The 27,896-nt window shown below is 40.8% G+C and overlaps 1 protein-coding gene across 8 annotated transcripts in view; it reads right to left on the minus strand.

The window, feature by feature from the left end:
* Positions 1 to 461: 461 nt before the first annotated feature.
* The window catches only part of PAK2 (p21 (RAC1) activated kinase 2), a 42,910-nt gene continuing 15,475 nt past the window's right edge, over positions 462 to 27,896 (minus strand). For 6 of the 8 annotated variants that reach the window (XM_082320202.1, XM_082320198.1, XM_082320197.1 and 3 more), the window contains 14 exons: positions 19,487 to 19,697; positions 13,618 to 13,718; positions 12,943 to 13,093; positions 11,992 to 12,023; positions 11,536 to 11,643; positions 10,169 to 10,301; positions 9,371 to 9,434; positions 8,519 to 8,567; positions 7,198 to 7,310; positions 6,607 to 6,724; positions 4,642 to 4,741; positions 1,803 to 1,999; positions 1,156 to 1,293; positions 462 to 627 (listed from right to left, as the gene is read on the minus strand). In XM_082320202.1, coding sequence (XP_082176328.1) covers positions 541 to 627; positions 1,156 to 1,293; positions 1,803 to 1,999; positions 4,642 to 4,741; positions 6,607 to 6,724; positions 7,198 to 7,310; positions 8,519 to 8,567; positions 9,371 to 9,434; positions 10,169 to 10,301; positions 11,536 to 11,643; positions 11,992 to 12,023; positions 12,943 to 13,093; positions 13,618 to 13,718; positions 19,487 to 19,673 — 1,578 coding nt within the window. In that variant the 5' untranslated portion in view covers positions 19,674 to 19,697 and the 3' untranslated portion in view covers positions 462 to 540. Of the gene's footprint in view, positions 628 to 1,155; positions 1,294 to 1,802; positions 2,000 to 4,044; positions 4,077 to 4,641; positions 4,742 to 6,606; positions 6,725 to 7,197; positions 7,311 to 8,518; positions 8,568 to 9,370; positions 9,435 to 10,168; positions 10,302 to 11,535; positions 11,644 to 11,991; positions 12,024 to 12,942; positions 13,094 to 13,617; positions 13,719 to 19,486; positions 19,698 to 20,275; positions 20,350 to 27,896 lie in introns of those variants that run through there. The other 2 variants (XM_082320200.1, XM_082320203.1) reach the window with 2 other exon arrangements.

Consider the following 27,896-nt stretch of genomic DNA (forward strand, 5'->3'; position numbering starts at 1 on the left):
GGGCAAGATGTACCTTCACATTTGTCACACTTGCCATGAATCTATGGGAGTCATATGGGAGCTTACCAGAGCGATTTAAAAGTAAACAGGTAGAGGGGAGGAAGAGGAGAATGAGAGAGATCAGCAGGTAAAATTAGTACTGCTCTCTGAAAGCTTGAATCTGTCATTCAAGTATTGAAAGTACCCAAAAGGGTACAATGAATGGGAGCTGTTACAGCAAAGTCGTTAAAAACCCTTAAAACCCTGGGCACAGTAAGTGGCATTTCTGGGCTGTCTGCAGGGGGAAGAACAAAAAAAAAAAAAAAAAAAAAAAAGGCCAGTAATTCAGTCCTCAATTCCTTCTGGACCCCAGACAGGGATCGCTAGAGTCACCACAATTTATTTTGGGTGTCTTCTGGATGAGAGTTTCTTCCCTTTTGCAGACGGTTTCCCCCCCACAAAATCCCTTCCCTCCCCCCAGAAGTGTAACAATTCCATATATTATAAAGATTTGTAAAATACAAACAAACAAAAAAAAGGATGAAGGCTGTGGCAGTAATGTTAGCGGTTACTCTTCATTGCTTCTTTGGCTGCCAAGATCAGTGGCGTCAAGCTAGACAGAGGTTTGGCCAGTTTCAAGAAGGGATGCTGCCAGGAAGAGAGAAACACAGTAAATGAGCGAAAGACATGGTTTAAAAAGCCAGTAAAAGCTATACAGCTACATAGCCCTTTTCATCCTGAGGTATGAAAAGCAATGCAAATGCTAGCAATACCCAGGTCCTGAAGGGACAGATCCAGAGCACCTCAAGCCTGATAATCATTCCTCCTCACCCCAAAAGAGCTTAGGGCTCTCCTTTTCCAATAATTCACTACAAAGAGGTTTCCGGCTCAAACATCTTCTCTCGGTCCCATTCTGCTCACTTCAATGGCTCTATTACAGTAAGTTTGTAAATTGCTGGATGCTTTAGCAGTGGCAGAAAGAAGGCACAGATTACCAAAAGACTTCAGAGTATATATTACAACCTTTGATCACTGTAGTTCCTACCAACTGCTCTCCACTAGAGTCCTCAGAAGAAATCACAAAAAAGAGACTGCCAGTCTACAGTGAGGTTTATCACAGGCTGACCTTACTTGTGGCTTCTGTATCTCAGATTGTGAGAAGCAGCTGATTCTCACCTGTAGCAATTCTTTGGCTGATCCTCTTTTCTCTACATCCATCTCCAAACATCGGTTCAAGAAATCTCGGAATATTGGGGACAGTTTCTCGGGGTTCTGCAGCTCTGGTGTGCCGTTAGTTGCTATCAAATATAAAGCCTGTAAAATAAGGAACATTGTGTAACCAAGCCAAATCTTTAAAAGATGCCAAACTGACCTACCTAGCAGCAATCCCTTAGTCTAGATGAGAACGGGCTCTGCAGCCTATTTCTCTCCCTGATGAGACGAAAAACTGTAAAAATGCCACAATTATAGGCAGTCATGACCTATTCTTGCTAGTAGCAAAATAACGTTCAAAATCTTTTGGCAACCGGTACTTACCTTGGCAAAGAAAATATCAGATACTGACACAAGCAGCATTTTTCATAACCTAATGGATTTACTTTACCTAAACTATCACAGAAGACTGAGTTCGAAGTCCAATGTTTTAGTTACAAGCAGGTACTCATCTTCTAAACAGAAAAATTCAGGGTAGGCCTGACTGCAAATTCAAGACAGCTGTCTCCTTTCGTTTCATTTTCTTCTCAATGTACTATTAATGAACAATTACTGAAAACATTCACATGGTAAACACCCGCAAACAGTTCTAGCCACGTCTGGCTTCTTACCCTCAGGGGGTTTTCGTTGAGGTATGGGGGTTCTCCTTCCACCATCTCAATAGCCATGATGCCCAGAGACCAGATATCCACTTTAGGGCCGTATGCTTTCCGTGTGACCACTTCAGGAGCCATCCAGTAAGGAGTTCCAACCATAGTGCTGCGCTTGCTCTGCTCTGGGGTGATCTGAGCACAGAAACCAAAGTCGGCTGTAGGATAACAGAATTTTAAGAAGTTAAATTGGTGCACCCCAAGTAACTGGGCTTCCTAGAAGATTTCTCTATTACTACACATATATTTTACTCCTCTACACTTGAGAGGGGCTTGGGGGGGGTGTCTCTCCCCCCACCCTCTCCTACATTCTCCATATTACAAAATCCAACGTGCAAGGTAGATACAAAACCTGAAGGTGTTTAAGCAGGGCAGAATTCCGTGGAATGAAGATAAGGCTTTTTGTCCTCTGGAAAAGGGACACAAGTATTACCCTGTAGAACAGTATTTTGCCCAGTCCTTCCTTCAAGAAGCCTAGGTAACAGCCAAAAAAAGTAAGCAAGCAGAACACAGAAGGCAAGCATTCTGCTCGTGGTATGTTATACAGCCTGAACTAGAAAAAACGAATCCACAAACCACGGCTTCTGCCCCACTAAACAGATTTTATTTGTGCAGCTATCAAGTTCAACATTTCACAGCAATTTGGCCATCAAATACAGGTACTACAGCTGACAGACACGGAAACAAGGCTTCAGATAAGTGCAGTGCTACCCCACTCAGCAGAAGGAACCTGGACAAACAAACCTTTCCACAAGGTAACTACCAAAGAGAACCACCACACTCAAGAAAACAAGAAAAGTCACCTATTCCTATAGCCTTCAGGTGCAGCAGCAATGCATGTTCCATCATGTTACTTTATCCAGCTGCAGCACTCCCACTTCCCAGGCATGTAAAGCATCAATAAGAACACAGTTAAGGCAGGAGACAGATATTACCTTATCATTGACACTAAGTTTGAGAGAGAGAAAGAGAGAGAGAGAAAGAAAGAATTTAAAATTTCGAGTTGATTTTGAAAGTGTCATGCCAAGCAGTGCTAACAAAAGAGCCACAGTCGTGAAAATGCTAAGTTGTATCAAGAGGACAATTTAACAAAGAACTACCCCCACCCTGATTGTCAAAATGCTGCCTTAGAAAAAAAAAAACAACAAAACCAAACAAACAAAAATCAAACCTAAAGGAGTCACTGAGTTTGTCACCAGCACTTCTTGGCCTTTATGAAGGTGTCATACTCAACTCAAAGCACAGCTTATTTCAATGAACACATAAGAGAAGCAGCAGCAGTGTATGTCTCCTGACCTACCAACGAGGCCTTCAGCACCATGCCACCAGCAAGGGAGAGAAAAGACAGGCAAGATGCAGAACCCAGTTTCACCAACCAGTAGTGTGTGTAGGTATGTAGTGGTGACAGGCAGACTGGTATCTCCTACTTCTCCTGTCCCCAGTCTCCCGGAAGCCAGACTCCCCCAGAGAAGAGGAAGAGCTTGAAAAGATGGTGCAACTTCTTCCACCCTCCCCCCTAAACAACTGCTAGAAGCTCTATAAAGCACACAGCCAAATAAGAGCTAGTCTCAAAACTGATTACAATACCTCCCCTTCATACAGGACGTTTTTACAGCTGACTCCTGTTTCCTCCTGTCTCTCCTTCCTCTTCATCTTCCCCCAATCTCCTGGGGCTAATGCTTCTTTACATAGGCTGCTAACCCTGTCCTTTTGCCACTCTGCTTTGCTTTGACAGCTCTTACATTTTTGAGCCTTCTCCAGCTAACTCTTCCCAGCCACATCCTCTACAGTAACTATTCATTTATCTTCAGCCTCTGAATCCACACGGTTTGTGCACAAACACATCACACACCTAAAAAAACCAAAACCTCCTATGCAAGCAAGCAGTGCATCCAACAATGCTGGTAAGCAAATCAGGTTGCTCGTAGTCTTTCTTCACACTCCATCTCATAAACAATATGAGACTGCAAACCATCTAGACTAAGGAATACTGCTGAGATACATTTTCATGGCATTTCAAATTCCTACCCAACTGTAGGAATCCCCAATCCCTTAACTCTGTGGCTGCTTTATGCTTTGCACATTCCTGCATACCAAGAAGTCAGATAATGCACTTCTCTCTCAACAGTCCTCACAGCTTCTTCAAGTGATTTCACATTTTTTTATTGCCACACATGTTTACACACACCAGAAACTGACTTACTGTACACAAGTCCATGCATGCATAACAATTACCTGAAAAACAAGTAGTTTCTTTTGTCATTTCATGATTATATTAATGAAAGTGTGCTACACTTTCAGTCCAAGAAAAGGAGACCCAGTACAGGCGCAGCATAAGACTAGACTGCAATATAAATGGTTAATAATGTACAATGTTCTTGTTAGTGGCCTTCTAATGAAAAGGGCAAAACATTAAAAGCAAGTCATGACAACCTGAAGAGACTAACAAAGCAACGGCAGTTAACTGCAACTTTTCTCTTGCAATCATTTGCATCTTTGCTTCACTGTATGGTGCCAGTTACTTCATATTTATCAATATATTCATGTGGCAACAGGTTTGCTTCAACATCCTTCCGGTCTAACACGTTCACAGCCTTAGTCTTAGGGCCCTCAGAATTTCAATACTTGCTACCTGCGAGTTATACATTTTATAACACAGAATGAATTTCTATTACTCATAGTCAATGAAAATTCACCTCAAATTTCCCTGCCAACTCTCCTTCTACTGATTTACACTCTCTGAGTCAAAGTTTACTGGGAAAGGGAAAATAGAACATTGAAACAACTGTCTGGTACTCACTTAGTTTAACCGATCCATCCATTCCTAACAGCACGTTATCACTCTTAATGTCTCTGTGGATGACCTGGTTGGCATGTAGGAACTCAAGCGCTTGCAAGCACTGGATGGGAGAAAAAAAACATTCAGCATATGGAAACACAATTTGTGTATGTGAACACAAACTCAAAAGCAATGCTTACACCCACAGACAGTGCTGAGTGCAAAAATATAACAGGTATTATTTAAAATAACCAGCAGAGGAAGCTCTTGTACTAAAAAATACTCTCTAGATCTCATGAGGTCAAAAATCATTTAACCATGGAGCTTCTCTTCTATCTTAACAAACCCATAAATTAAACTCCTTGTCACCCAGTCATCACCCAAGATGCTCTCAAAAATCCCAGATGTTACTTTTGGTACATCCCACAAATTCTACAGAGGAACCATAAAGGATATAAGTGAGAGCTTTTTAGCCTGAAGTCTCACCAAGAGGAACTGGTGAGACTTCATTCTCAACATGCATGCAAGTTCTCCTGCAGTGAAGGCTGTAAAACATCTTCATTATGAAAGTCACTAATACTGTTTTTGCATTGTTTTTAGATTCACACTACGTTTCTGCCTAAAAACATAATGAAATTTACTTCTGCTATTTGAGAATAAAAGGCAAAAAAAAATTGTAAAATTTTTCTCTTTTAATATAAGCAGAACATTTACCATTTGCAACCTGGCATGGATGTAGTCCCCAGTGAGTTTTTTGTGTCTTCATTTGTTTTAGCAAAGTGGCACTGATTTGCAGAATGAAGTGTATCTAACATACTGGGCAGTAGAGTTTTGATGAAGTACTATAGTTCAATATTAGACTTTTTCCTCAGAAAAGTTAATTACTGTTGCAGTAAATAGTTACTTTCAGTTCTCTGCTTCCAGCTCTGGCTTCTCAGGAAACCATTACCTGTCCATACACGTTAATGTACAAGTTTGCTTTCCCTCCCCTCCCTTTTGGTGAGTCATTAAAAGCAGATGTCATGTTGATGTAGTCAAATGTTTTTTTTAAAAAGCCTAAATTTCTCCTGCACAGCAGATAATACAATTACTTCTCCTTCCGCCATAATAAATCAAGGCTGAGCTGCATGCTGGCACACTGACTCAGGGCAGAAACCACTGATAAATTGTGACATCAGCTATTTCCAACTCTTCCATTTGAAATCTTACTGAAATCTTAAAATTATTCCAACTACAATATTCCAGAGAATTATTTTTCTGAGAAATCCATAACGAAAGTTTAGCTGTCACAGAACCATAGATTTCACGCACTATGAAAACGACTAAAATGAGAAAGGGATAGTCTGCATCAAGTTCACTTTATTTTAGTACACGTTTCTTAAAGTATTCCTGTTTCATCAGATCCACTTCCACACTCTAAGCAAACACAGTTCCCCTTCTTCCTTCTGGGAAACACTCCAAAGATTTCAGGCTTTTTTCTTTTTCTTAAATATGTTCTCATCGCTACTTTCTACATTACCTATATATGAATACTCAGTTTCTTTTTGGTGCCTTTGAATATTCTTCATTAGTCAAAGTTAAAAAAAAGACATTCTTTTCAGCTGATAAACTGCTTCATTGCTCTTCCTTGAACTTCAGTCCACATTATTAATATCTTTCTGTTAACATTGTGAGCAGGACTAGGCAACCCAGGTACCAAAACCAAAATCTTTATTTGCTCCATCACCTAACATTCCCAAACACCCAGCTCAAAAACTGCCATAGCTCTTCTGTGTTACAACTTGCAACCCTCCAATTTTCTGAGTTAAACTCATTTTGTTATTTTCTGCAATTTTAATATTGATTTCTGCTCTCATTATCATTCATTCTTCCTAACTCAATGGCTCCAACAGCAATTGTTACAATTAGTTCTAACCTAAGTGTACGATAAAACCTAAGGGAATTGAGTGTACCTTCATTCCTCTATCGTTCAACTGTAATACTTACCTCTCTGCAAACAGCAGCAATCTGTGCTTCATCCATACAAGTTTCTGTGACCACATCTGTTAGTGAGCCTCCAGCTAGATATTCCATCACCACAAACAATTCATCTCCTACGAGGTAACTAAAAACAGAAAATGAAGAGCATGCCCGTTTGCCATCAAGAGATCAAGAACTGAAAAATGACTGATACAAGCTAGCCAATGAAATAATTCATAAGCACGTCAAGACAAACAGTAAAGAAAGTTAATCTCTGGAAGGTAGCCTGAAATGTAAATTATGACAATAAGCGCTGTGTGCTTCTTATTACCTAAAACGGGCAGGATAACATCCTACATATCTCATGCACAACACAAGCATTGCTCCAGCTGTGCTCTTGTCCACCACTGATCCCCAAATACATGTAGCACTGCATTCATGAAAGAAGAAGCCTTCTTACTGAATCATCAAGACCATTCCCTATAACAGATTTCTTTTTTTTTCCTTTAGATGACAGTCTAAATACAGTCTCGTTTGCTTATAAGACCTTTAGGTACAGGAAGTCCAGGTCTGTGTAACTATATCAAGTTATAACCTTTTGATGCTGTCTGCATTTACCTGTCCAGGAAGTTGACTATGTTGGGGTTCTTTAGCTCCTTCATTACCAAGATCTCATTAATAATCAACTCCTTCTTGGGCTGTTTCTGCAGATTTATCTGTTTAATAGCAACCTGAATAGGACAAAATAAAACAGCAATCACTCAAAACCTGAGTATCAAAACCTTTTGGTCATTCTTAATACAGTAAAAAGTTAAAAGAAATTCTGTAACAGGATTAAAGGAGTTTAGCACAGCTTGTGGCTGGCAAGTTACTTATTTGTTAGCATACAACTTAAAAGAATACAACTTGATGAGTGTACAACTTGCACCCGTAGCTAACATCATCCTCTTACAGCTGAAAAGATCCACAAACAATAACAAAGGCCAGAAGAGACAGCAAAGGAAACATTCAGGAGATAAAAAGATACTCGCCCAATTTCATAACAACAGGCCTAAAGCAGAAGAGAATCATGTAGCGACTAAGAGAGAAAGTATAACCCTTCAAATGCAAGGCAAGGCAATTCGTTTTTCTATATTCTGACCAAATTAGTGTTTGGGTATAGGGAATGCTGGGAGGCAGAAGGAATTCCTCTCAAAGCAATTAAGCCAATGAACTATCCCAGAAAGAGAAGGGAAGATAATGACCTATCTTGTCCAGGAAATAAGCTAACCAGGACAAGTATTCCAGACTTTAAAATGGAGAAGAATTGTCCCAGTTACGTTAGCTACGACGCTTTGAAGAAGCAGTTCAGAGTTTTATAAGATAACCTACCCATGAGTCCAAAACCAAACACAAGAACCAATATAATCTTGTAGAAACAATCGTTATCATATTGCCAAGGGAATTAAAAGAAGAGAACTTGTGGCACAGAATCACAAAATAACTAAGATTGGAGGGGACCTCTGGAAGTCATCTGGTCCAAACCCTCGCTTAAAGTACAGCCAACATGGAGCAGGTTGCTGAGGCGCATCCATCCCCTCTACTGAGACAGGACTAGAGAACAAGCGTTCAAAGACTAAACAAAGTTTTATTTCTGAAAATGCAGGACACCGTTGCCTGCAGTTCTTGAAGGATAAACTGTTTTCAAAACCCATTTCTGGAACATCTCACTCCCTCTGCTTTTCAGTGGAAAGACAAAACTCTATTTTTAGCTTTCATCATCTGATTACTACAGAACAAGGCACACACTGTTACAAATTACTCTGACGAACGTTCTTCTGAGAGGTGATAGCAGAGATGGAAACCACAGAAAGAAATCTAGTCAAATCATTTCGGCCACCTACAGAGGAACATTTACACAGGAAAAGTATTTTCATTGCACTGAACACAGAAATCTTACCTCCTGCCCCGTTGCCACATCAATAGCTGTGAAAACTGTACCTGAAGCCCTGGTGAAGAAAAAGAAAAATGTTACAGCCAGTTGCATCTCTCTGTGTAACAAACGTGCACAGGAACAGACAAATCACAAACACAAAATTGCGTCGGCTTTCAGTGTTGCAAGAGCTTTATCAAAAAGAAGGCTATTAAAAGTAAGTGGTATCATAGAAATGCCAGTCAGTTCAAACAAAACTAATTACAAATACACTCTCTTCTGACACCAGCTACACCTCCTGCATTCGGGATGTCTAAGCCCCCAGAGCTTGTGCTGCTTCTTATGGTCAGCTAAGCTGGGCAGCCCTTTCTGTAGTAGGTTTTACTTTTCGTTTCCCCCCAGGGGAAGCCCACCCACAAACGCACACAGACCTATTTGGAAAGTATACAGTAGGAGTTAGGCATATATATAATCAAAGCTGGAAAAGCGAGAACTTGTATATACTTTTTTCTCAGATGAATTCAGAGGACCACTAGAATAACAACTTAGTCAGTATTGTTAGCTTAGCACACAGAAAGCCTTCTGACATGCCCTCACACTATTCAGCAGTATTATTACAAAATGGATGAACGCATCTTACTGGGAGAGGAGAGAACTAGATACACCCAGAGAGAAGTTACAGAGCTGCACTTTTGCATTAAAAGAGACAATTCAAAGTTTCCACCACTGTGTAAAGCCTTCACCCCCTATCACTGCTTAGCACAGCCAACATTTCTGCCTGCTTCAGTAAGTGGTAGCTACATGATAGTATCAGATAGAGAACAATACACCACTTTTAACACTGGCTTACTGGGAATAAAAGTTGGGGTGAACACTTACCCCTGCCCGATTTTTTCATATCTGGTGTATTTTTTCTTGGGATCTCCTATGCTCACAATAGTGCCTAAAAAAAAACAAAAAAAACAAACAAAAAAAAAAAAAAAAAACAAAAACAAAAAACAAAAACAAAAAAAAAACCAACAAAAAAAAACCCAGGTCAATCCTGCTGTTTCCCTTTAGTAGGGCTGGCCTGGCCAAGATACCTCCAAGAGCGGGTCAGCTCAAGTAGTAAAGGCTGATGCATAAACAGCCAAAGCTTCCTGATTCAGTTCCAGTCACAAATGGCCCAACTTCAGACAATCGTTATGCTAGGTATCTGTCTCTTAACAAGACAGATGATGCTATTTCCCCTAGTATCTCAATTTAGTCTTCTGTGTAGCAAAACCCAGTACGAGGTTATGGCAAATCCATTAGTTTACCCTAGTCCAGAAACTAGTCAGTTCTCAACTTAAGCACAGGAACATTAACATGGTGAAAAATTATCTTCAAGATGATTATGGAACAAGCAACAGCAGAAACAATTTTGTTTTATTATGGTTATATTATACCCGTAGATCACATTATCACAACTGAACTTCAACCCAAAAAAACTGTTCTACAAATTTTTTTGCCCAATAGTGCTCTGAAGCACATAAATCGGCAAAACTTCTGAATGCAGCTCTCAGCCACTGTCTGACACAAAACCAATAAAGCACAGTATTCACACAACCCTTACACAAAAATGAGGATGAGGGCAAAAACTTAATATTCCTCCCCCAGTCCTAAAGTCTTTGTTTATCTGAAATAAAAAACACCTACGTAGTTTTTCCATGATCTCTTCATCTGACATTTTGGTCTTCTTTTTCTGCTTATCACCTGATTTCGTTGCACTGTCAACAGAAGTGTCACTGGCTGGTGCAGGGATGGGGTCAATTACAGACCGTGTATAAATCTGTTAAGAGAGACCATTTACCTAAGCATTTTCTTTGCAATCATTGACCTTCAGTTGAAAACAATCCCAGTTCTTCAAAGATCCCTAAGCACCATTTCACATAACAGGTTGGAGGCAGAAATTAGACTTCAGAAACATTAAAGTCCAGTAAGTCAAGATGCTGGCAACCTTACTGACCTCTGAAAGACAGACCCAGACACCTCGTGAACAGAGCAGATGCTAGGAGATTAACTTCCAGACAGACAGACATTTTGTAGGTTTTCTATCTGCTTATTCTTTATAACCCCCGTGCTAGTTAACAGAACAGAAATCACTATTTAATAGCAAGATCAACTACTACTAAGATCTAAAGGAAAAAGATTCATGCTTCACCATGAAAAGAAGCATGAGACCCTCGGAAATTTACCAGTTGCCCCCAGTTTAGGGGATTTTCTTGGAGCTTTATTTAATTTCCTCCTAAGCTGTTCACAGACATATGCAGCTACTCTAGAAATATCAAACTGTAGACCTGTCACATTGTATGTGTCTACATACCCAGAGTGGGCAATTATAAAGCAGTGTCACTTCACAAACAAACAAAATTCACATTCACACTTCTGGAGCAAGAATAAGCGGGCAGCAGAGCAGCAAAATATACACCTACCACAGTCAAAAGAATGAGCTGGAGTAAGTGGGATCCCTGGGACATTATTAACAAGGTGTGTAGTTCAGGACAACTACACTAAAACTTAATGAACAACTTCTTAAGCATTTAACTTTTCATGTAATGCTGACGACTTTGTGAGTGAAATAAGCTTTCAAATCTTAAATTTGAATTGTTTTGGGTTTAGGTAGTATATTTGGTGAGGCTATCACACTGCAATCAAATAAAATAAAGAAAATCAAATACACTACACTTGTACCACTGTACCGTGCAAAGTTACAGAAACTAGCTGTAATTTTTTAGGACTAAAAAGCCTCCTCCTCGCATGTTGGGTTGAAGGATAAGCATAGCTGGATTCCTTCAACACAAGCTGACAAACAAATCAGTATTAACTTCAGGATTTCTGTTTCAACTGATATCCAGAAATTAGGCATTTTCTTAGAAAACTCAAATAAAAAAAAAAGAACTTTTTCCTAAAAACTTACAACAGCTCATTTCACAAATATAACACTTTGCTAGAAAACAGAAGTAGAAAAAGTTCTGCAATACTGAGAAATGCAGGTCTGCACTGTAAATTTTACAGCTGCTCACCGATTTTGTATGATCTGGCCGTGGAGCAATAACAGGAGGAGGAGCTTCTTCATCATCCTCATCATCATCTGCCACAGCTGTTGATGGTTCTGAACCTTTGGCATTGGTCTACATTTTTACCAAAGTTAAAAAAAAAGAAAAATAAACAAAATTGGCTCCCCCACACTGTTAAAGACTTGCCCCCCCACGCCCTCCCTGAAGAGAAAAGAATTCTTACCGATGATGTCAAAAGAAAAGAATAGGTTGAGTGGTTTAAGTGCCCTATTACATTTTATTACAAGACTCAAATACTATTGCTCCAGTGAAATATGCTCTGCTGACCCCTTGATTTATGTTTTTGTTCCACAAAAAAATTTCTCATTTTGTTTTATACTGCAAGATTCAATATATAACAAATAGAGAAGACCTGAACTTATATGCACCTAAGAAGATACAAAGAATAGTAAACACACTCACCGTTGGTGTTCCTGATGGGAAACCATCTTTTTCTAAATAGGACAAATAACAGAATACATAACATCATCAGAAAAACAATAAAAAGTGAACTTTACAGAGTAAAGAACACAGACCACTTTGGAGATTTTTTTTTTTTTTTTTTTTTTAAATCTCTCAGAAAGCAAACTTTCATGGTCACAAATGAGAGAAACCAGTATTGCACTGTAAGACCATGCAGAAGGAAGTTGTAAGTTTCTAAAATCCTCCCCTAAGGGTAGGCAAACCCACTCATTTCCCAACTTGCTCTTCACCTCTCTTGCGTACCCATACACAGTTTTCCAAATTGAGCACTGCTTGTCACACTTATGTGTTCTGCCTCACTGAGATGTAAAATCAGGATCAAATGGATATTTCTGTTCCCTGAGCAGTATCTTGAATCAAGGATGAGAATATTACAAAGCCTTTTTACTAAGTTATTTTCAGAAATAATTTGGAAGAAAACTAGGTAAAACTGCGTCTGTTTGTAGGATAGTCATTCTCTCAGCCCCCCCACATAGCTCCCAATCTAGGAGCCACAACTTATTTTGCATCTCTGATATCACCACATGGTGACATCAAGTTCACAGATAGCTGTTTCAGCCACAGACAGGAGGAGCAAGGTCTCCAGCACGAAACCAATTAATCACAGTCTCAGAGCCCCAGCTTCATAAACACAGCCCGTTAAAGTTAATTTTGGCTGCTATTTTGAATTATCCAGTTCCATTTCTTCCCCTCTCCACTTAAAACAGGAAATTCACTGGACAACGCCAGTTTCCAGTAAGTTTTAAATCCATCTTCAAATATTTGTTCCTTATTGAAAAGTACCTTGCTCTTTCAGCATTTCAATCTGATTTTTTATTCTGAAAGAGAGGAAGACTGTGTTCCAAATACCCAACTCCTCTTCAATACGTCTTGCACACACTTGGATCTCACCTGGAGCAGAAAAACTCAGATACTTCTGTTTTGCTGTGTCTTTGGAGTCGTAGAATTTCAGGACATCTAGTACCGCCTGGGGGTTTTTCTTCTGTTCTAGCTTCGTGATATTTGAGGTCTGAAGCAACCGAGCCCATTGCTCTGGCATTCCCTGAAAAAATAGGCTATTTTAAGCATCATTCTAGTATTTTAAAGATTTTTAAAAAGCAGAACAAGTTTCTATCCTCTATAAAAAGCATAACACGCGCAGCCTTATACACATGAACAAGTAGGATGGGGTTTTAATGGGGAGCCATATGTCCATAGGTGACACAACACAAATCACTATGCCAACATGACACCACCTCTTTCAGGTGTATTAAGCCAGATGTGAGGAATGGGAGTACAAAAGCGCTCAACAGAACCAGTGTTACCCACTAATGAAAGTAAACTGAAGAGGGTTTCCCAGGGAAGGCTCTCCCAGGTGACACAAAGCATCAGATCTTACATTTACACTGCAGAAGTACTAACAGGTCACAGTCTCATTACTCTGCATGCTGTACAAATAGACAATAAAATTATTTCTTTGATAGAAACGAAGACTAACTCACACTTTATTCTAAAACATTGCAATGGCTTCACTACAGCACTGACCCACGTCTGTTTTCCCAGCAACTCCAAGGCAGGTATACTTACAGTGAACTCTCCAGTAACAGCATCAAAGCCGACATGGATGGTATGCTCAAAATCTGATGGTGGGGAAATTTCTGGCCTTTCCTTTTCCTTCTTCTTGCTTCCTGAAAAAGACATTCAAAGACTTACTGAGCAAAAATTTAAAGTCCTATTGTCTCCATTTAATATAATCAATCCAAGCATTACAACAGTTAGGATGAATGTAACCATTATTCTGTTTACTGGATGGAGGTGTTTACATATACAGCGCAGTGATTTGACATTTTCAAGTTGGTATAGACTTCACGTAAGAATCAACAACTTGTTCCATTCAAATCATTTATACTATGGTAGCAAGCAAATAAGAGATTAAGTGCACCAGAGTGCAAGGAGCTCTGTTGAGCATACAAAATCTAAACATGAAATGTTTCACTATGCAAAAAAGGACATTTTAATATGGATTAAGAACTATACAGAGGACAACTTCAGTTCAACCTCAAGTTCACCCTAAAGACAGTTAAAACTCAGTTGCCTCACTGCTTCAATTCAAGGTAATTAATGCAAACTAGGACTTCCTGTGATGAAGATAAGAGTTTATAGCCTCAGAGCAATTACCTAATTTAAATTAAAAGGGGAAAAAAAATAAAAAGCAAGCATAATAAGTACCAGAAGCAGGAACAGATAACGAGAAGGACCATGTGCATAATCTAACCTAGATTCAATTAAATTTATAAGATGTTTTATAATGCCCAGGGCTTGGGTTTTTTGGATTTTATTTATTTTTTCTGACAAAGAGAAAATAAAAATTGAAGACAATTTGTAGTTAACTCTAAATATAAAATACACCATTCTGTTCCCTTCACTCAGAAAACGTTCAGAGTTCAGCTGGAAAGTTTCAGGAACCTGTTTTCTTCTTCTTGCAAAAGCCCAAGCCCTGCTTTCTTTCCCTGCCAGAGCAGAGGAGTGTACTTGCTGTTTGCTCTCCAGGTAGAAAGATGATGTTCAAGGCCTCATCTCACGGCCCTCTGCTGAAAAGCAGAGGCCTGGCAGTGAGCTGTAGAGCGTGCCTAACCTGATACCAAGAAAACTGCATGTGTAATCCTGGGAACGCCTGAGGGCTCACAGAGCATATAGCTGAATCAGCATTTATTATAGCATACAAGAATGCCATAGTGCTCATAACCACGAAGGAAAGCAGCACACCATTTTGCGATCTAACTTGACTACTATTTTATGTTTGTATGTCAAAAACAAAAAAGTTTTTTCGCTTTGTTTTTAAATTCACCTTAAAAATAAAAGTCATCTAGTTTCAGTACAGAAAAAGAGCAGCTAAAACAGCACCCTCTTTGTTACTACATGGTAAAAAGTTACTGAACACGGGGCAAGGATAGATCGCGCTGCTCAGAGCCAGAGAATCCGTCTGAAATCCCCTCATGCTGGCGGGAGAGGAAGGACGGGGAGCCGAGGACAATACTTACAAACGAAAAGCCATGTGGGCTGCCTCCAGCTGAACAATGCAGTGGAAAGACACTGCTATTATAAACAGGATATCTTTAATATGGCTGCACGGGTCAGAGCCAAAAAGCAAACGGACTGTCAAATGTTCTCATTAACATCATTCAATCACAGGACAGGAGAAACTTGCTTATGTGAAAACCTCTAAGGAAAGTACTGTTTCTTCCCAATCTCTTGCAGTTGTGCATGTGAAAGAAACAGGGGAATAAAATAAATAAAAAAAAAAATAAAAAAAAAAAGGTTATATTCCTCAGGAAGGTTCCTGCTCGGGAGCACTTGACATCTAGGGAACAGGAGCTGGTGCTCAAACCCTCCAGCATGTGCTGCGCAAATAAACTCACTCCTTCCAAAAATACACACATCTTATTAGTAGGAGACTAAAAAGGAGACTAAAAATCACTCCTCTGCCCACAGGAACAGCAGATCAGAGCAGCACTTCAAACAAACGCAAGCAGCGAGCTTCAGTCAAGAGGCAAGTCCCGTAAGTCACGCGTTGGCAGGATGTACTCGAGGCTCTGCGAACAAGGCCCCTGTGAGCTGCTCTTCAACCTCTGATTATGTTTGCAACACAGTTCTGTATTTAAATGGAAATCCCTTTAATAAAGGGCAACACTTGTTTCAAACTGTGAGCGAATCTAAGATGTGGTCCCGCGGCCCTGCAGAGACAGCAGCATACAGCCCTTCTGTTCCCGGCAGGGGGATGATGCAGGTCCTTCAGAAGGATTCAGAGAATTGGAGAATTGCTCTGTCTGATTAAGAAAGTGCTTCAAATAGTTCGGCTCTTCTCTTGCCCAAATGAAGCCACAGGCACTCAGCAAGGCGTCACCCAAAGTATTTCATACACCCTTCTGCATCGCAAACTCAGCCTCGAGCATCCCTCACTCCCCACCAGCGTGCAAGCCGACGGTGTGCTCTGGCCAACCTCCACACACAAAGCAAGAAACACAGATGTTTCAACAGCCTGGTCGTAGCAGGTAGATGACTCCAGATGGTACACTTGGAGTTACGGAACCGCAGCCGAAACCACACCGAAATCTGCCCTGAGCCAGCCACCTCGAGCATGTCACATGCATGACCCCAGGTCCTGGGCGATGCCCCACAGCACCTCCTTTAATAAGTTCTGCTCGAAGACAAACATTTCTTGTTTTAGGGGACTATTTTAAAGCTTTCCAAAAACACACGCAGGTTCATTTGACTTCAGAAGTCTAGCCAAGGAAATTCATGGCAATTAAGTACTCTAGTAAAAAGATGACTATCACTTTATTTATGCTAAACAATGGAACTAGGGGAAAAAAACCCCTCCATGACTAGGTCATTAAATAATCCCTTCAAACTCTTATGATTATTTCAGCGCAGAACTAGCTCAGACTTGGGGCAGAAACTCTGCATTTGCTAAACCTCACCGTCTGCAGTGAGTCCCCCAAAGCACACCACCTCCCCAGAGCCGTCTCCTACGCTAGAGAAACCTCCCAAGAGGAGCCAGCGAGGGGGACAGAGCTGTGGCAACAGATACGGTGAAGCTGGCCAGGAGGGACCTTGCAAAATCGTACCGACAGAGATCTGCACAACAAAGCCAAACAACGTTATCCAGTAACAAGTCTATTCACAGTAGCCTTGTGCATCTCCTGGTAAGGCATCCCTTCATTTCCTGAAAAGAAGAATTTACCATTTTTGTAGTAATTTGTTAACTTTGGCACTGGCTGGAGAAATTCTTCCCATGAAAAAACTTCTACCCCAGGCTGACAGATTATTTTGCATATAGTCCCAATATATTCCTAAAAATCCAAGAAGGAAGTTAATATTTCTGTAAAGCTTCCCAGCACCAGAATTTAAAAAAAAAAAAAAAAAAAAAGTATATTTAAATGGGCATTTCTGGGGAGGGTGCGCCTCAGCCATGTTAATGAACAAAACAACTAACATCTGACTATTGTTTTAGTGCCAGAAAGTCACTGTGTCCATTTATATTCTGCTTACATTTGACAGCCAGTTTTGCAGTCTTGAGGGCTGAAAACATTTCTTTGGATGTTTACATTATCCTTTTTGCAGGTCAACCAATCGACAATTTTTTTCTGAATTAAAAAAAGGCAACTTGCAGATAGTTTCTTTAAGCTAGATAATTCAATTACCATTTTTCCTAACCGCATTATCTTGCCATGCAGTAAAACCTTCTGCTTTTTTTCAGAAGGACATTACTTTAAATACTTTTTAACATCTAGAAAAGATAAACTGACACCATTTTCTCCAAAACATATTTTCTCAGCAGAAATTATTTCTTCCATTTTTAGTTTGCATCACTAAATATCAGTAGGGATACAGACATATGCTAAACAAGTATGCAGATTAATTACCATAAATTTGGTACACATCAGTATTTACAGAGTGGTCTGAATAAGCTTAAGTAATGGGACTCCAAAGCAACTCCAGATGAGCCAATACAACTTTAGACAAGTCTTCGACCACCTCCCCAGCCATTTCAGCAACGAACAAACCCACCATCAAGATGGAAACAGGAAACGTCCAAGGAGAAGTAAAGGCTCTATAAAATGTCACAAAGCTCTCCAGCTGCGCTGCACTCGCATTCATAACTTGCTTCACAACACAAGCAAGTCTTACACAGTATTACTAACTCAAAGCAAGGAAAAATCTTCCTTCATGTGGGGTTTACATTCTACTTCATTATATCCCTGTCTGTAAACCACAAATGCTCTGATGAATGATCAATGGAACAGCATAATGACAAGTGCCATCCCAGCTCCTAAACCATTCTCCCAGTCTGAAGATGGACAGATTTGATCCTTCCACCAGATTTTCTTGCAGCACTTGCCATGACAATTTCTAGGCATTTCCTCCCATGACCAACCATGTAATGGTAAAACACCAGTTTCTGCAGTATTGAAGGGCTAAGCTAGAATCTGCTCCAGAGACATGGCACTACATCTAGGTGACAGCACCCAAATTCACCACCTTCACCAACCTCAGAGGCCTCGAGTCTCTCTCTTGGGGTGCTGCCACCAACCTGTAGTAGCTTCTCACGTTCTCCTTACCTCTTTAAGGCTCTTACCCATGCCAGAAAAAAAAGACCACCACTGCTATTGCTGTAATCCAGCCATGGACAGTTATTTCACAATAAGTGACCTTGTGAAATAACTATTCTGCTTCCAAAAGCTACACTGGCCAAATCTTTCCATCCTCTGAAAAGGAAAACACACCCACCATTCAGAGCAGAAACTCTGCCAGATCATGGAAAGCCAGATCTTCCGAATACAGGGAAGTCTGCCTCTAGCGTTTGTCTCCAGGGTGAGGCATGGCTGCAAAGGGACTGCTCGCACAGCTGAGACAGAGTAAAAACCAGCCCTGGGGAAAATACTTAGCCAAGCAAATAAATAACCAGAGGAGCAAAGTCTCTTGAAACAGTCAAACCTGTGTCGGCATGACTGAACCAGTCCTGCCCAGCACATCAGCAACGAGGCGCAAGAAGCCAAGAGCAGAACGAGAAGACATTAAGAGCAGCAGGATCTTCCCCTTGTGCACCTTAATATTAATCACAAAAACGCTAACTGGTAGAGATTAATAAAATGCATAGCAGTTTCAGGTCAGGCTTATAAATCCTTGTGTAGTTTTACCATACCATACGTTAGACGATATTTCTACCTGTGCACTATTTTGTTGTGCATGGATACAGACATCCTGGAGAACCAGGATCAGGGCTCCAGTGCTGTACAGTCATTCATCATACAGAAAAGAGGACAGAAACAAAGCACAAATACAGCCTAGTTTCATTACAGCAATTTTTTCTCAGAAATAATCCTTGTTTACAGCAAACCAGATTTTTCCCCCACTAGCAATTAACCCTAACAGTGCAGTTACACAGACAGAAGGACTTCATTTTTCCAATTCTCCTTCATGCACACTGCACCCTCCCACTATTTCTTTATTACCTTTTTGTCTCCTCAAGGTACCACATAAGTGGTCATCAACACAAAGTTACTTCCAAAACAGCTGGATGCTCAGTTTAAACTAGAAATCTGCATTTAGCGTAGCAAAATGATAAGTAATATGATACCCAGGAATCACAAACATTTATTAGGATTGTTTGGAAATGCATTACTTTAAACTGGCCAGCAAACATGAGAAGCAATAGGTGGTGGTTTTCCTCAGTGAGCTATTTAATTTTTCTTATTTAGCATTTCATCTTCAAACACCCCAGCGCAAACAGAAAGAACATCTCAGCTCACTGAACACACATACCCAACTTTCAACACTTCCTTCAATCCCCTACACTTGGACAGGCTGGACTCAAATGTCTAAAGCGCTACCAAAACTTATAAGAAGAGTAAAGGAATACAAGGAGTAACCTTGGAAAATAGAGGCATCTTACCTTTTTCAGTGCTAGAGAATATGGAGATGATTTTATTCCTAGGTTTTCTCTCTTCTGGTACAGAGGGCAGGGGTTTCAAGCTGTGGTTGGCAGACAACTGGTCTTTGCCCCCTGAACTGAAGATAGTACTGCTCATCCGGACAGGAGGAGCTGGCGGCTTGTCTTCCAGTTCTCCGTTGTCAGACATGGTTCTCAATAGCTAGTGAAAGCACTGAAATAGAAGTATGTGTTTTAACATAGGAAGAGAGCATAAAAGACATAAATGTAGCATTTCTTCTGTTGGCCAACGGGGAAGGAAGGTATGAATTAAACTCTGAGGAACTCAGCAGGCACTGCACTGGCAGACACTGAGGTCTCCGCCAAAGGGAGTGAATCCCTTCCTCCTCCCACTTCTGGGCCACCCGTTCATTTGTGCCAGCAGCAGCATTTGTGGGATGGAGTGACAAACTTTTCCAGTGATGAAACTAACTCAGTCAAAAAGAACAGTCAGTTATAATGTGGACCAATTCCCAGATCTGGTTCACTATCTGTTCACACAAAGGTTGCGTACATGAAAGGCATAGTACACGTAAGGGCATAAGTATAACATCTTTTAGGGGTAGCTCTAGGCCAAAGAGCTTCATGCTCTAGAATCAAACACCTTTAAAAGCTTTAGATGTTTTCTTTCTTGTCATTCATCAGACAAGATCTTGGGGAGAAAAGAATAACTTATGTTTAGAAGTCATAATTCAACACACTGTCCACATTAAGTAGCATTAAGAATATCTCTACCAGAATTATACAGCCTACATTAAAGAGCACGGGGACTAAGATCCACTGGATGCATTCCACTTCTGAATGAGGACTTGCATTACTTTTCCACTTTGTGCCACGCTTTCTCCACTTGTAAAATTAGTATATACTATCACCACAATCCTCTTCAAGTCCTTAACAAAAAAGAATGAAAGAGATGATGAACAAATAGCTGCTAAAGCTAAAAATACAACACAACAAAGTGTCTACATGACACATTCCACATTCAAGAAAATCTGCACTGGCCTTTCCTCCCACCCCGTAATAGCCTGGAGATTTTTCTCTGAGCACCAAGAAACAGGCAGCCTCTCCACTACGGAGTAAATAGCACAAAGAAAGAATTACAGAAATTACCTCTTGATGACAGCTGAATAACAAATATGCCCCCCATTCCTCCATACGCTCAAATGATGAGCTACCCCTTTGGAAGAGGAGTTAACACATCCCTTCTGTGTTGACCTCCTCCTCCTCTCATGACAGTTTGGGAAATTAATGGCCTACCGGTGTCTCTCTGCTGCCCATCATAACCCCAAAGCACAACTCAGTCCCAGCCACACCACTGGAGCAATTATTATCAGTGCCATTCAAAAGAGTCAGGATAAGACAGTGAAATCCACTCTAAATTATCACACCTTATTTCCAAAGTATAAATATTGTGCTATACAACACCTCTGTCCAACACGTGCATCTTGCACAACATGGTCTTAGCAGAAGAACTAAAAACAGGTGGACTGCTATTCCCTATTGTTGCACTGAGTGAATACTGCCAGATCCCAATGAAGAAAAACAAAGCAGGCTAGCAGCCTGAATTCATGCAGCACAAGAGCATACTGGTTTATGTCATGAAGCTCAAGAGAGATTAAAATGAATTATTACCACAAATGCCCATGAAAGCATATAGTTTCTGTGCAAATACCTTCAGAGGCACAAGCAGCACAAAGAAAAGTTCTGGAAATATTATTCTGCAAATAAAAACTGGACATGTGCTTGTTGCCCCATCTACTTAAAGACTGACAGGGAACAGTGGTCAAACCTGTGCAACACCAACCTAGACAAACCCGCCTTCGAGCCCTTTGCCTGATGATGGAGTGATAAATACTGCAACACTTGAACGTGTCTGCAGTGATGCAGTTGTGAATCAGACTGCAATTCCCATCCTCCAACAGTCTTCCAAATTCACTTACTGATTGCTCTTTCAGATGTTGCAAGTTATCTGCAGGATCTTCTATATTTTCCAGTACCTACACTGCAATATGGGGAAAAAATTAAGAACCCTGCAATCTAACAGCACATCAGTCTGAGCAGCCTATCCACAGGGATTTTAATTCCAAACACTTCCCTAACAATACATATTGTTTGCACAAAGTGCATGCCACCAATTTCAGATGTACAAATTTCTGGTCTGAACCACTAAATCAGATATAGAGTATTCAAGAGTCCTACTGAAGTTGGGCTCGGAGTGATGGCAGTACAGGGGACCATAATCCATTTCCCTTATGCTAATCAAATCTCAAAAAAGAGCAGGATATAAGGACCATAACAGGTCCTTAGCTATCCAAATGAGAATAGACATTTAAAGAAAGCACTCCTTTTGAACAAAGAAATACAATCAGATGGCTAAATAAATCATAATAGGTAAAGAAGCATATCGCATAACTTTAACCCCAAAATTATATACTATGTGAAGAAAGCAACATCACGAGTAGCCTTTTAAGCTTAAAATAAACCCTATGACTTCCTCCATCTGTGCAGTTCTTTGAGCTGCCTGATATTAGCAAGAGCAGGATGTGAGGATAAACAACCAACCTGTATCTGAAACTGGACAAGAACAGACGTGGCCCTCCAAGCCCATACTAATTCCCTGCAAGCTCCCTTGGAGACCTCAGTCACTGAATTAACAATGCTATAACATGGTATTCAGGTTGCAAATTTAAAAAAAACATTTACTGCACTTTTGTTTACATATTTTTAAATACATTTCTCACTATAGCAAAAATTCTCAATTTCCAGTGACACAAGCAGTGCAAGTCAGATCATCGCATACTCAGTATTACAGCTTCTTGATCTGAAACAAATTATTCCGTAGCACCTTGCGTGCTCAAGAGAAGAAAATGTTAAGCAACAAGTTGGAAGCAAGTACATGGAAATCCAACACTCATCTATTCCACAAGAAAATAAGGTGCTTCAAGAAAATGGTATAACAGTGTCTGTGCAGAACCCTCAGAGCTGCAGTTCTGATCAGTGTTTCATGTTCAAAGTATTCAGAAATATCCTTGACCTTGCTCAAAGTAGAGCTGAGGAGCTCTGCAGGAGGAAGACAAGCTACAGGGCTGGCAGAGCAGACTGGACTGGCAGAAAGAGCTCAGGCATGGGCTTCCCACCTGAGGGACAATTAAACAAAACCCTTCAAGCTCATTAAATATATGGTTTAGTAAAACCTCAGCTTTTAGGAAAAATTTAAGAGATATGATTTATTTAATAACACAAAGTAGTATAATTTCTGGGCAGCTGTTTCAAAGACCATTGTTAAAATGAACAGCTAGATGCAAAACTATTGTGCACAAAGGACCATTCCAATGCACAGCAGCTTTGAATTCACAGCTTAAAGAAATTACAACAGCTCCAGTCACAACAGATCACTTCAGGAAACAGAAGTCTGATCCTTCAGTCATCACTGGAAGTTAAAAATCAATCATTTTGTTAAGGTTCAAATCCAAACAGCTAGTCTCTTTCTGACAGCTGAGCGCAGAAGAGCAGTTCCCCTCTTCTTTATCCTTACCCTGTCTTCATTATGCAGGGAAAGTTTCCACAGCGTCAGGAAGTACTTTTGAAATTGCTGTGGAGGTTTGGCATTATGGGCAATGACTAGAGGAGGGATTTAAAAAAAAAAAAAAAAAGGGGGGGGGCGGGGAGAGGAGTGCAAACTGCAAATACACCCTGAAGCTCCTTTTCTGCTCTCTCACTCCCCTAAAGAGGAAAAGGAGCCTGTTCATTTCACAGCAGCTAGGCGTAATCACTCTTGCACCATCACCCACGTGGCTGCCTTGCTGAATCATGGCTTGTGCAGGGAATTGCAAGGACCAGGGGAATTTTCTTTTTTTTTTTTCCAGTGCCTGCCAGGAATCTGTATACTGGCAAAGGGGATGTCAAGTTCATATTTCTCTGATGGAATTAGACAACACAATTAATGGTGGGGGTTTTTTTAGGTTGGTTGAAAGGCATTTACTAAAATGGTTAACCTAAGTTTGAGCAACCTCATAAAAGTATGCTAAATCTGGAAGAAAGATGACAGAAGCAGCAAAGGAATATATGGAAGAGGACGTAATCAGGGGAAAGGGATTCACTTTCATCTTTGCCAGTGAAGATAATACCACTAATAATAATGTATTCAAGCACATTGGCAACTCCCCCACAATCACTAGTTGCACTACATTTAATTACAAGAACGAGAAAGCAATGGAATGAACCACAGAGACAAGCTGTGAAGCTGCAAACAATACGTAACTACAGACTTCAGACAGATTCATTCCCACCACAGGACAGTGCTGCAACCCACTAAGCTCACAAAAAAAAAAAAAAAAACAAAAAAAAAAAAAAAAAAGGACACAAAAAGAGCTAAAAGCTTTTCTCCAAACAGTTCTGCTGTTTACTCCACAAAACATACTCACAGGTACCAGCACTGGTGACCATAAGGCTCCGATTCTCAGTCCTTTTATCTCCAGCATATGACACTACTCCCAAGAGCTGTCCCCTCCTTTTGACAAAGGTTTCTTGCCCTGCACTGGGGCAGCAAAAATGGCAGTACTCTTTTCATCCTCAGCAGCCTTAAACACCATGGTAACGTGAACTGCAGCAGCAGAAGAGCAAATGTGCTCCTCCTCTGCTGCAGAGCCAGCAGCAAGCGGCCAGCCAGGGGTCTGTGCTGTCCTAAATCACTCACCACCAACAGTGGGAGACCTGAAGCCAGGTTCCTCAGAAGTGCAACTCTTTCCTTCCCACCTTTGCCCAGTAAGGCTGAGGCAAGAAAAGCACAGGGAAGCTCCTTGTGTAGCTTAACCCACCCTCTTCCTCCCAGCCCCTGAAGAGACCTGCAGTGACCAATTTGCACGTGCGTTCAGAGTTTCATTTTTACAACGATGTTCCAGGAGTCAGTTCTGCTGCTCACTAGCTTTCTTCCTTTTGGGGAAGAAAAGGGCCCGATAACCTACAGCATACCCAGGTCACAGAAGAGAGACAGCAGTTCTGTTGCTGCCACTGGTGGGAAAACACCCAGAAACATAACACTGACAGTGAGTAAAAGCTGGACAGTAAAGTGAGAATTCAGCAGCGTTTTCAGAAAGCTGATGAACACACACTGCTGCAGCACATTAGTCTGAATGCTCTGGCTTTGACTCGGGTTTTTTTGTTGTGTGTGCGTGTGTGTGTCCCGCTCAATTCCCCCTTGTGTGAGCATAAAGCGGGGCTGCTTCCTGAAGAACTTCCTACGTACAGCTCTTGTGCCGGTCCCGGCTCCCTCGGCCTCCCTCGTGACCAGTATCATGGCTGACACGCGCTCCCATCCCAGCTGAAGCGGTGTGCTTGTTCGGCAGCAGGCTCCACCACGGAGGCCCCTCTCTGCCACAGGGCTGCTATTTAGCTCCTCTGACTTCTAAAAAGGGCAAACATTTTTCCTCTCAAATTTGTTTGCAGAATGACTGAAGGGAAATAAAATGAAATTGAAGACAAGAATTTTCCTGTCTGCTGTAGTGCACAGTCACGTTTTTCCTGGAGCACTTGGACTTGAGCAGATTAAGTTTTAAATATGCATTATGCAATGCATACACATCAGTCTTACAGCGTAGTACTGCAAGGCCCAGAGCAGGGGTAGGAAGATGGTGCCATGTGTCAAACGAAACAGCTGGTGTATAAAGTTCTCGTATCATAATGAGTTGAATTTGTCTTCTTAAGGTGTTCAAATTAATGTATTTGAGGAGTCTAGGCTGCATCTTTATTGCACTGCCTGGGATTTGATGCAAAAGTAAACTTAACTACTGCTTGGGAAAAAAAACAACACCACACATCAAGCTCAGAGCTGTTTGATAACATGCACATAAAGTCCTACTCCTGGCACACAATATCCTGACTTTACACTGCCACTTAAGCAACAGACTGCCAAGGAGCCTGAACTAAACCAGTGAAATAAATCAAATCCTCTGTATGTACATACCCTGACAGGAGACTCACAGAGCTGCAAACTGAATTCAGTTGTTTATTGCAGGTAAAAATTACTCAACTCATTTATTATTGGCAATGTAACACAGAAGGAGCAACACAAACATCAAGTTTAAGTCCATTTTGCAGGGCTGACCAAAAAGCAGAAGTAACATATTTCAAGCTAACAATGCATTAAGAAACATAACCACTTTGCTTTTGAAATCATAATCCTTGATGTGCCACTACAGCTGCAGGACATTATTGGGACACCACCTGAACTGCTGCAAGGAGAACTGCAGAACATTTGGGCCATGGACACAAACAGCAGGCATGGTGCTTGAAAGCAACACAGCAGAGCTATTTGTTGTCTGACAGAAGGAATGGAAGAAGAAAAGAGAACAGATCAAAAGTGAAAAAAGCCCTGATGGTAAGTGTGTTTCCCTGTCCCTGCTCTAGCAGAGGGCACAAGGGTTGAGAAAAGAAAGTTATCCTTACAGCAATCTGCACGGCCGTGGCTGTCATTTGCTGTCTTCCTGTAGAGCCTTATAGGGTGCTACTGGCAACATTTGTCACACACAAAGAACGGCATCCGGGACGGCCAGGTCCAGAGCAGAGGAAAATAGCAAAATAGATGTCTTACAAACAAATCTCCAAGACAGAAGATGTCAAGTGAAAAAAAGTGCAGAGTAATTAAAAATAATACAATAAAAGAGCTAGCATGTGATGCTCCAAGAAAAGAGTGGTGTAACAAGACTGATTTAAGATAGGCATGTCCCACTCTTGGTTTATATTATAAAAGTCCTTGTTGAAAATGTCTGGCGACTCATTCCCAGTACATTGACCCCAAGCCTCCAGTGGTTTTGGTAGCTAGCTTATGCTCAGCCTCCCCACACCACCACCTTTTAATACCTGAAAAAACACCTTACTGGAGGAGATGAGACTTAATGCTTCATTATTCTGGAAAAGAGGGCAAACAGATATACATGTTGTGCAGTTTTTAAGTGGAGATCAGAGGGCTGCTTATTTCATCAGATATTCCATTTTCTTGGACCAAACAGATTTTGGAGTACAAAAAGCAGAATGAAATGTCAGCATGGGCATTTTTCTTTCCCCCTTTCTCTCCCCCTCCCCGCCCCCTTTTTTTTTTTTTTTTTTTTTTTAAAGGCTCCTGTTGAGCAATAGATTTCCTGTGATTAGCTCACTTAGTACTGATTATAGCTCACTTCCTCCCAGGGATTAGCTGAAAGCAGCTTTCTGACAAGTTTTTATTCAGATGGTGCTACCTAGCCACAGCTCACTTCCTGCCCCATCTCTAACAGCATGTTAGTTCAGCAGCTCATCTATTTGAAATTATTTCACTGCTGCAGAAAAATTCACAGAACCAGCAAATCTCAGACTGTCTTCTCCATGAAAAGCAAAACAAATCTTTTTGGATGTTTTGCTTTCCAACTTGAAGCATTTGGATCCATGAGATTTATTTAATCAGATCCAAAAAGGAGTTTTCTGGAACAGTATGAGACTACCTTCAGAGGCTGAAAATACTTATCTCTTCATTTCAACTCAGAAAAGTTGTGCAAAAAAACCAGCAATGGCAGACAAAGAATTACTTTCTCGCAGACTTGGCAAACGCAGTCTCAGATCTTCTGCCTGCCAAAAGAGGACTTGTGCAAAAGCAAGAACAAAAGTAACCTTGATAATGGCCAGTAAGAGCCAGCAGGATAATCTGTTCCACCTACAGTTATTAAAAACACATGCAGATGCTCTAGTACAACACGCAGCTCTCAGAGCCTTCCCACCTCTAAAAAGGCAGGCACCAATCTCAATGGGATTTGCTGAAACATCTGTTTCCGGCTTTAGGGGGTCTCAGATAAAAGTATTTGGTCAATGCCAAAGCACATACCTGCAAAAGCTAACAGTTATATTTATTTAGGAAACTAGATAACCTAAGATACTCCAAACAAGCACAGATCTCCCTAATTTACAAGCATAAACAAGCAAGATGCCCCTTTCAAATGATGCAGTTGAGAAAACAGCTAAAAAACAGAAATAAAAACCATCTGAGCCTGTCAAACATAAATTTTTCATTAAGATTTATGCAAGGACACATGTTAACCAAACTGACAGCTCGGCAAGGCCAACCCACTAATGGAGACAATAAATCGCCAGTGTCTTTCTTGGAAAATTAACAGCCATGAGCACCATTTGCCTCCTTCAACCAGCAAGGCTACAACCATGAAGTTTATAAACAGGTCCTTTCTCGCTATCTTCCCTTTATTGCTACATGTGACAGAGGCCACGCATAATACTCCCACTCTAACGACAGTATAGGAGAACGTCAGTCTTTTGCAAAATGAGACTGGATGATACATATAACGTACCCAGCTAAATTCTTTCCATTTTGTCTTTTTCTGACCCCACAATTTCC

The sequence above is a fragment of the Platalea leucorodia genome (genome assembly GCF_965183815.1).
Source record: "Platalea leucorodia genome assembly, chromosome: 8".
Classification (NCBI taxonomy): domain Eukaryota; kingdom Metazoa; phylum Chordata; class Aves; order Pelecaniformes; family Threskiornithidae; genus Platalea; species Platalea leucorodia.